The following is a 9,743-nucleotide window of genomic DNA, read 5'->3' as shown; positions in this document are numbered from 1 at the left end:
TCTAAATAAGTATTGCATATACTCAATTTTATGTTTAGTTGATATGATATCTATAGATTCAATCGAAACTGAACCCGAAATAAGTGTGGATCTAAAATGGATCTTAGACAGAGTTATAAATATATCTAAATTTGAAATATAGTTAACTAAACCCGATCCAAACATATATGAAACCGTAATAGAGCCTAGAGGATAAATCCAAACGCTCATGCCTAGATACTGCTGATCTTTCGGCATTCTAGAAACGATGTACTTTTGCTGTATATGACCAATCTTAAACAATAAATATTCCAGCGTTAAAAAAAAAAACAAGAAATATATTACATATGTCACATTACGCAAGAAAGAAAAGATAAATACTTGTTTTTGAAGTACTGAAGTTTAGAAACACAAACACCAAACTAGAGGTATCCAAGAAACCATAGTTGACTTTGGTCTGAGACACTAATGAAGTCTTTGAACAATCTGCCAAATGGAGCACAAACACCAATAGAGGCATCCAAGAAACCATTGTTGACTTTGGTCTGAGAAACCTATGAACTATGAAGTCTATAAACCTGTAGAGACATACACACAACTAATTAAAAGAAAAATGAAACTTGTATTTATTTTTCTGTATCTTATATTTTCTTTGCATGTTGAGTTGAATGAAGCTGAGTGTCATAAAAACATCGTAGATGTTAAAAACAACCTCACACTTAGCCGTAGTATTCTCAAAGTCCATTGCCAATCCAGAGACGATGATCTAGGCGAGCATTTTCTGAGGTTTCAAGACGTTGCATACACTTTCAGTTTTCATGACAGTTTTGTTGTTCTGACAAGATTCAAATGTATCTTGTGGAAGGGGGCTAATCTTGAATATCATAAAACCTTTGTGGCATACGAAGCAGATGCGTTTCCTGAATGCGGTGTGTTATACTCATGGGAAGCGCGAGATGATGGTATTTACTTATCAAAAAACGGTGGGCTTATGAAGCTCATGTATCTTTGGGATATAGATTAATGTTCTAACTATTCTAGCTACTAAGTTTTTATATCATCTTGCGAGATAGCTATGTTTCCTTTTTTTTTTTGGTGTTTGAATAAACACCAAAATGGATTATAAATAAGTATGCCTTCTTTCAAATAATCTGGTTATAAATCATGTTTGTAAATCTTTAAGAAAAAATATGAATACATACATTAATCATGTTGGAATAGACACCAACATGGATTATAAGATCCTAAGAAGTATGCCTCTCCTCGTCGTAAGATAATTATCAGACAAATGATCATCATCGCGGAAGCACATTGAATCACTCCTTGACTCCTCTATCTTTGACAGGTCCTCTTATTGTAACTCCATGACCAAAAATCAACATCCCGTCTCCCAAACAGAGCCGTCTTTGGACTAAAGTTCGCAAAGCAAAGACGAGACTTGTGACAGGTATTGTTATGTATCCACAGGTATTATTATTTTTAAAATGTTTAAAAATATTGCTAGGTTTGGGCAAAAGCTTGAAATCCAAACATGAACAAAAACACACGAGTCTGTATGCAATTCGAGCTATGCAATTCGAGCTATGCAATTCGACTAATGATATAAAATATACATGTTGGATAACCTGAATTGTTATTAACCGGATTTGAATGGATAGTCCAAAAATTTTGAAGATCTGAGTTAATCAAAAACAATTTAATATCCGAGAACTATTAATTGAAAATTTTAGATCCAAAAATCTGAATTAATATCCGAAACAAATATTCAAAATCTAAATAAGGATTGCAAATACTCAATTTTATGTTTAGTTGATGTGATATCTAAAAATTCTGAATCCAAACCGAATTTGAAATAAGTTTGGATCTAAAATAGATCTTAGACAGTTATAAATATATCTAAACCCGAAATATAGTTAACTGAACCCTAATGGAACATAAGAGGATGAATCCGAACTCTCAATATTGCTGATCTTTTGGACTTCAAGAAACGATGTACTTTTTGCCAATATATGACCAAATCTTACACAACTCATAAACATACATACGTCGTCGTCACGTTAAGCAAGAAATAAAAGATGGATACGCATCGGAAACACATAAGAAATAAAAGATGGATAGTAATAATAATAAGATGTGGCACGTTATACACATGAGAAACACGAGATGATGCTATTTACTCATCAACAGAGGATGAGCCGATAGAGCTCATGTATAGTTGGGATAAAGATTAGTGTTCTAATAACTAAAATCTTATTCGTCTTATGAGCTAGCTATGTTGCCTCTTTCTTGGTACTTGAATAAACACCAAAATTGCAAAAGCATAAGAAATTCGTTTTGTTAATTAGGTTTTCTCAATATTTCTCGCCAGTCACCATACCACAGGTGTGCGTGGACTAGCGGTTTTGTTACATTCCTACTTTGAGTCCTGGTCGAAAGGTGATATTAAAGTCGAAGGCCCAACTCTTTTTGCAATAACAAAAAATAAATCTCACTTAATAGGTTCTGTAACAAAGAAACAAAACGTAGAATCTTTCTTTTTAAATTAACACTAGGTTATGATCCGCGCCTTGCGCGGGATCAACATTATATATATAAATTATTTTATGTATTAAATATTTTTACATATTATGAAATAATTAATATATATTAAATAATTAAAATTCAGTAAGTATTAAATATATAATTAAATTGGTGCAAACAGATAAATTAATTTTATTAATCCAAAAAATAATTTTTTTTATATTTGATAGGATATGTAATTAAATTTAAATGATACTAACATAGATAATATATTTTAGTATATTTTTAATATTAATATCTATTAAATGATGATTTCTACTCATATAGTTTTTTCGATCATTTATATCTTTTATAGAAAAAAATTTAAATTACTGATAACAAAATTTTTATTGTGGGATTAATAGTTTTAGTAATTTATAATTTAAAAGAAAAATAAGTTGTCAATGATCGTTCAAAACTCTTATCAAAAAAATTGTTCAAAGTAAATTTTTAAACTAAAATATTGTATTTTATATGATTTATAGTTTAATTTAAAATGATATATATATTAATCTTAATAATTAATTAAATTAGATTTTTTACTTATATAATTTTTGTAATCATTTGTATTTTGTCATAACAAAATTTTTAAACCATGGATCATAAAATTTGAATGTGAGACTCTTAACAGTTTTAGTAATTTATAGCCGTTTGTAAAAATTCAAAATATAACATATATACACATATAAATCTAAATTTTTATTATATGGTTATTATGATTGTTTAATTTATTTAATAGTTTAAAATTAAAAAAATATGATAGAAGATACACTATTTTTTTATCAAATCTTTATTATTCAAAATCATTAATTGTCATATATACTTTAGCCACAGTAGGCAATTCCGTAAATTTTATTTAAGGAAATAATAAAGTACATTGATGATGAATTTATTGTTAGTTTAATAAAAAGCTTATTATATAATTAGATGGACCAACATATTTCTCTAATGATTCTAAGAATCATCCTATTGATGACACGTGGCTACAAAAAGAAGTTGTAATGCTTCTCAAATAATATATAAGAGATTTAAATTTCTCATTGACAACAACAACAAATGTGGTTGCATTTGACGGTTACAAGATAAAATATTAAGAAAGTAAATCAAATGGAGCACAAACACTAAACTAGTGTTATCCAAGAAACCATTGTTGACTTTGGTCTGCGACACTAATGAAGTCTTTGAAAGTCTGCCAAATGGAGCACAAACACCAAAAGAGGTATCCAAGAAACCATTTTGAATTTGGTCTGAGAAACCTATTAACTATGAAGTCTATAAATCTGTAGAGACTTACATACACACAATTAACTACAAGAAAAATGATACTTGTATTTATTTTTTGTATCTTGTATTTTCCTTGCATGTTGAGTCGAATGTAGAAAACTGTCACTAAAACATGGTAGCTATCCAAAACAACCTTGCACTTAGCCGTAGTATTCTCAAAGTCCATTGTGTATCCAAAGACGATGATCTAGGCGACCATTTTCTGAGATTTCAAGACGTTGCATACAATTTTAGTTTTCATGATAGTCTTCTTATTACTTACAAGATTCAAATGTATCTTGTGGAAAGGGGCTAATCTGGAATATCATCAAAACTTTACGGCGTATCAAGGAGGTGCGTATCTTAAATGTGGCAAATTTAACTCATGGGAAGCACGGGATGATGGTATTTACTTTTCAAGAAACCGTGAACCGATGAAGCTCATGTATATTTGGGATAAATATTAATGTTCTAACTAAAGTTCTTATTTCATCTTATGAGATAGCTATGTTGCCTCCCCTTTCTTGGTGTGCTTGAATAAAATGGATTTATAAGAAGTATGATCTCTATTTCCTTTATGTAAAAGGTAGAAGTAAAGCTTGTTGTCTTCATAAGCCATATCTTCACATTGTGTGCATGTAATACTCCACCGCTCAGCATCATCATTTGCTATTTTCTTGTATGAGATCGATATTATAGATCTGTTTGATGTCAAAGTGTATTCTTGTGTTATGTTATTCATGAACCAATGTTCCTCTCTTATACACGTTGGGAGATATATGAGATATACTCGAATCCTAGATACCCGAATGATAAGATCTATCTAAACATTATGTGATCTTTATCTCTAATTACAAGCTTATCTCTAATACTCCCCCTCAAGATGGAGGGTAAAGATTTTGAACGCCCATCTTGCCCAACAAGTAATGATACTGATGACGACCAAGTGGTTTTGCCAGTATATCGGCAAGCTGTTCCGTAGTCTTCACGTATCTTGTTACTATCAAGCCAGCGAGAATAGCATCACGAATGAAATGACAATCAACTTCGATATGTTTCGTCCTTTCGTGGAAGACAGGATTGGCAGCTATGTGGAGTGCAGCTTGATTGTCGCAGTATAATGAGGTCGGAGAGTGTTGACGAATCCCAAGACTTCGCATGAGTTCCATGATCCATTTGACTTCGCACAATGTCATGGCCATGGACCTGTATTCAGCTTCAGCTGATGATCTTGATACTACCTGTTGCTTCTTTGTTTTCCAGGAAACCAAAGAGTTGCCAAGTAAGACGACATAGCCAGTAAGAGATCACCGTGTTAAGGGGCAAGCAGCTCAATCCGAATCACAGTAAGCAGTTAATGTGAGATCATTCTTTACGCTCAAGAAGACTCCCTGACCTGGTGCATTCTTTAGATATCGTACTACCCGTAGTGCAGCATGCCAGTGGTGGAGGCGTGGAGCTTGTAAGAACTGTGCAAGTGTATGCACTGCGTAGCTGAGGTCTGGCTTGGTCACTGTTAAGTACACGAGTCTTCCAATCAGGCGACGATATTTGGACGGTTCAGAGAAGAACTCTCCTTTATCGCGAGCCAATGTATGATTCTGCTCCATTGGAGTATCAATGGGTTTGCATCCAAGTAAACCACACTCATTTATTATATCGAGTGAGTACTTTTGCTGTGACAAGTAAATCCCTTCATTGTTGCGTGAGACTTCTATTCCAAGGAAGTATTTAAGAACTCCCAAATCTTTCATATGAAAGATCCGACTGAGGTAGGCTTTGAATTTGGAGATGAGATCTGAGTCGTTGCCTCCAATAATAAGGTCGTCGACGTATACTAAGACATAGATTGTTGATGATCCACGCCAAAGAGTAAACAAGGAATAATCTGAATAGTTCTGTTTAAAACCAAAGTTCTTGAGAGCTGTAGACAGTTTGGCGAACCAGCAGCGGGGAGCTTGGCGTAAGCCATACAGAGATTTGCGCAGTTTGCATACTTTGTTTGGTGATGTCGACGAGAAACCAGGGGAAGCTTCATGTAAACCTCTTCGTCCAGATCACCGTGTAAGAAGGCGTTGTGGACGTCCGTTTGATAGAGTTCCCATCGTTTAGCTGCAGAAATCTCAAGAAGGATACGAACTGTGGTCATTTTAACAACGGGAGCAAAAGTTTCTTTATAGTCTACTCCCTCTTGTTGATGATTTCCGAGAACGACCAAACGAGCTTTGAAATGCTCGATTGTTCCATCAGCTCGAAACTTTATTCGAAATACCCATTTGCATCCAATTGCAACTTTGCCTGGGGGAAGGTCAGTGACGTCCCATGTGTGATTGAGCTCCAAAGCATCTGCCTCAACAATTACTGCGTTGTTCCATCGAGGGTCACGCATTGCTTCTTCAAAGCTAAGTGGTTCAGATTCGGTAGCAACCTTGGCAAGATATGCCTGAAGCTGTGGAGACAATCGATGAAAAGATACAAAATCAGTTAAGGGATAAGATACCTTATTGGAAGACTCTGATTTGGTGTTGGTGCGAGCGTGATGGGGTTCTTTAGCCTGTGCCGTGTACGTGACGTAAGGCTTAAGCAACACAGACTGTGTCTTTTGTCGTCTACCTCGTCCAAGTTCTTCTGTGGAGGAGTTAATGGGTTGTTGTTCCGGGGAGTCTAGAGATGTTTCCTGAGACTGATCCGAAGGTGAGTGAGGTGTAATGACTCCCCCTGAAGGGGATTCGATTGGAGTAGCAATTATCGATTCCTCTGGTATGAACCTGTCCCGTGTTGTCTGACGGATGCAGGTAATATGGTGACATCAATTTGTCTGTTGTGACAATTGCTGCACTTTGATTTTCAGCCATGATCTTGTTTTAGAGAGATTTAAAAAAAAACGATGGTAAAATTATCAAGAGTCAAGAGGTGGCTCTGATACCATGTCAAAGTGTATTCTTGTGTTATGTTATTCATGAACCAATGTTCCTCTCTTATACACGTTGGGAGATATATGAGATATACTCGAATCCTAGATACCCGAATGATAAGATCTATCTAAACATTATGTGATCTTTATCTCTAATTACAAGCTTATCTCTAATATTTGATAGCCCAGGCAACTACGAAATCTCCCTTCCTCTCGTTTATACACAAAACAGCTGTCTTTCAGAGCCTGAAATCGTCCCAAGTTAAAAGAAACTTAGTGCCGTAGAGCTCAAGAGAGTATCCAAATACGTCCTGTCGTATGAATCTACGACTAATGAAGGAAGATTGGTTGTTTCACGAGTAAACACGATTAAGAGATGAAAACCTACAGCATGATTTACTATTATACGCCAGTTGCTGCTGTAATTAGTGAGACACTAGATGGACCAGGACAAGTCGATGCCACGAATATTTGTGTGGTAGCCTTGAGATTTGATAGCCCAAGCTTTGACCAATCATTGTTTCTTGAATACTATTGAAGCTTCTATTCTATTAATTTAGAGTATTATTGTTTTCTACTGATAAAAGATTGTTATTTAAATTTTGAATGGAGCCTCAACGCATTTGTTCTTGTGGATCTGCTGGTGTCTCTGGACAGCTCCAAACAGATTGATCTTCGAAAATAAACTGCTGTCACTTGCAGAGGTCATAAACATCTCCGTCAGAAGTGCGAGAGAATGGAGCTTGGCGCAACCCACCACCCCGATCACAAAGCCAAATATAATCTTCACGCTGTGCCTACAGCCCATCCTGCAGGAGAAATTGAACCCACTCCTAGCGTACATCATATACCAGAGACCTATGGACCAGATGACTGTGTAACGTTTGGTTCTCTCGTCCACCCATAAAACCGCGTTTGTCTTGTTTACAGCGTTTCTTGTGGTTACTGACGATTTATTTATTACGAAGTTGGTGTCTCGGCGTCTCTCAACACATAGCCTTCCTTTGTGTGACTCAAACGGCGGAAGTTTGATTCTCTCGCGTGTGAAAACATTCAAAACGTATAAACTTGAACGTAGGTCTAACATTAAGAGCCAGCCTCCGCAAGTTGCGATACACCGGTGAGTACCAAAGTCATTGCCGAGATTCTGCAATCTGTAAAACTTACATTTACCGGTGAGTCGAGAAGTGCAACAGTCCGACACTAGACATGAACCGCACTTTGATCTTCCGTCAGGGAAGATTATCACCCACGGAGACCTTTCCTGTACTGAAGTGATTCGTTTGCAAACTGCGTACCAATTCTTGCAAACGGTTCGAGCTCTAACATAAGTAATGATGTCCAAACCCTCCAGAATCAATTGTAGAACGTCATAGTGAAGGTCCGACCAGTTTAGCTTGTTCGACATTGAGACTTGCCTCGACGAGTTGGTAAATCATGTTTTTATAATGATTGTTAAGTTCCTTGTCCAAAGAATGTTAGGAAACGTTAGAAAAGTTTTACTTTTACCACTCCTTGTCAAACTATGTTTCACTATATAATAATGAGAAATTCTTGGGTTCACCCCATAGCGTGAACCATCCAATAGTATTTGAGTATTTGATATTTGATATCTTTTAAAAAAAAAAAAAAATTGAATATCCAAATTAGATTATATTTTTAAAATAAAATAATAAAAATACATAAAAATAGTTACAAAAAATAAATTAATTAATATTGTTAAGTCTTCAGCAAAATACTAAACCCTATACCCTAAATCCTAAACCCTAACCGTTAAACCTTAAACTTTGGATAAACTCTAAACCGTTGAAAAATCTTAAACCCTAAATCATACATTAAAAACTAAATTTTAATAACACTAAACCCTAAATCCTAATCACTAAACCTAAACCCTTGGGTAAACTTTGAACCCTTGGATAAATCATAAACTCTAGGATTTAATTTTAAATATTTTTGATTTAGATCTAGTTTATCATTTATCCAAGCGTTTAGGGTTTAGTGATTAGGGTTTAGGGTTTAGTGTTATTAAAATTTAGTTTTAAATGTATGATTTAGGGTTTAAAATTTTCCAATGGTTTACGGTTTATCCAAGATTTAAGGTTTATAATTTAGGGTTTGGAGTTTAGGATTTAGGGTATATGATTTAGTATTTTGCTAACAGTTTAACAATATTTATTTATTTATTTTTTGTAACTATTTTTATGTATTTTTATTGTTTTATTTTAAAAATATAATCTTATTTGGAAATTCAATTTTGTTTTTTTTTTAAAAAATATCAAATATCAAATACTCAAACACTATTGGTTGGTAAATCTAGAGGGTGAACCCAAGAATTTCTCTATAGTAATTATCCATGGGTATTATTTTTTTAATGTAAAAAAATATTGCCAGACTTGGGCAAAAACCTAAAAGCCGACCACGAACAGAAAAACACAAGTACGTATGCAATCCCAGCTATGCAATTCGAGTTGTAAAAATATTGGAATGGATTATGTAATATGGTATAAAATCTACATGTTGGACAACCAGAATTATTATCAACTGAACTTGAATGGATAATCCAAAAAATTTGAAGATCTGAATTAACCTAAAAAACTCTTAAAACCTTAGGTCCAAAAATCTGAATTAACAATGGTCCAAAATACTTGTTTTCAAGTAATGATGTTTAGAAGCACAAAGCCCAAACTGGAGGTATCCAAGAAACCATAGTTGACTTTGGTCTGAGATAGTAATGAAGTCTTTGAAAATCTACCAAATGGAGCACAAACACCAGTAGAGGCATCCAAGAAACCATTGTTGACTTTGGTCTGAGAAACCTATGAACTGCAAAGTCTATAAATCTGTAGAGACATATACAATTAGTTAAAAGAAAAATGAATCTTTCATTTATTTTTCTGTATCTTATATTTTCTTTGCATGTTGAGTCGAATGAAGTTCAGTGTCATAAAAACACCGTAGCTGTTCAAAACAACCTTACACTTAGCCGTAGTATTCTCAAAGTCCATTGCGAATCCAGAGACGATGATCT

At 34.4% G+C, this 9,743-nt stretch overlaps 1 protein-coding gene across 1 annotated transcript; it reads right to left on the bottom strand.

The window, feature by feature from the left end:
• Positions 1 to 6,569: 6,569 nt before the first annotated feature.
• LOC125585609 (probable F-box protein At4g22060) lies at positions 6,570 to 8,351 on the bottom strand. Its single transcript, XM_048754973.1, has one exon. The coding sequence runs from the start codon at positions 8,121 to 8,123 to the stop codon at positions 7,311 to 7,313; it is 813 nt and encodes a 270-aa protein (XP_048610930.1). The 5' UTR covers positions 8,124 to 8,351; the 3' UTR covers positions 6,570 to 7,310.
• Positions 8,352 to 9,743: the final 1,392 nt, after the last annotated feature.

This window comes from Brassica napus, chromosome C4 (genome assembly GCF_020379485.1).
Source record: "Brassica napus cultivar Da-Ae chromosome C4, Da-Ae, whole genome shotgun sequence".
NCBI lineage: Eukaryota > Viridiplantae > Streptophyta > Magnoliopsida > Brassicales > Brassicaceae > Brassica > Brassica napus.
Note: the sequence above shows the minus strand (reverse complement) of the source record. Positions and strands in the feature narration are given on the sequence as shown.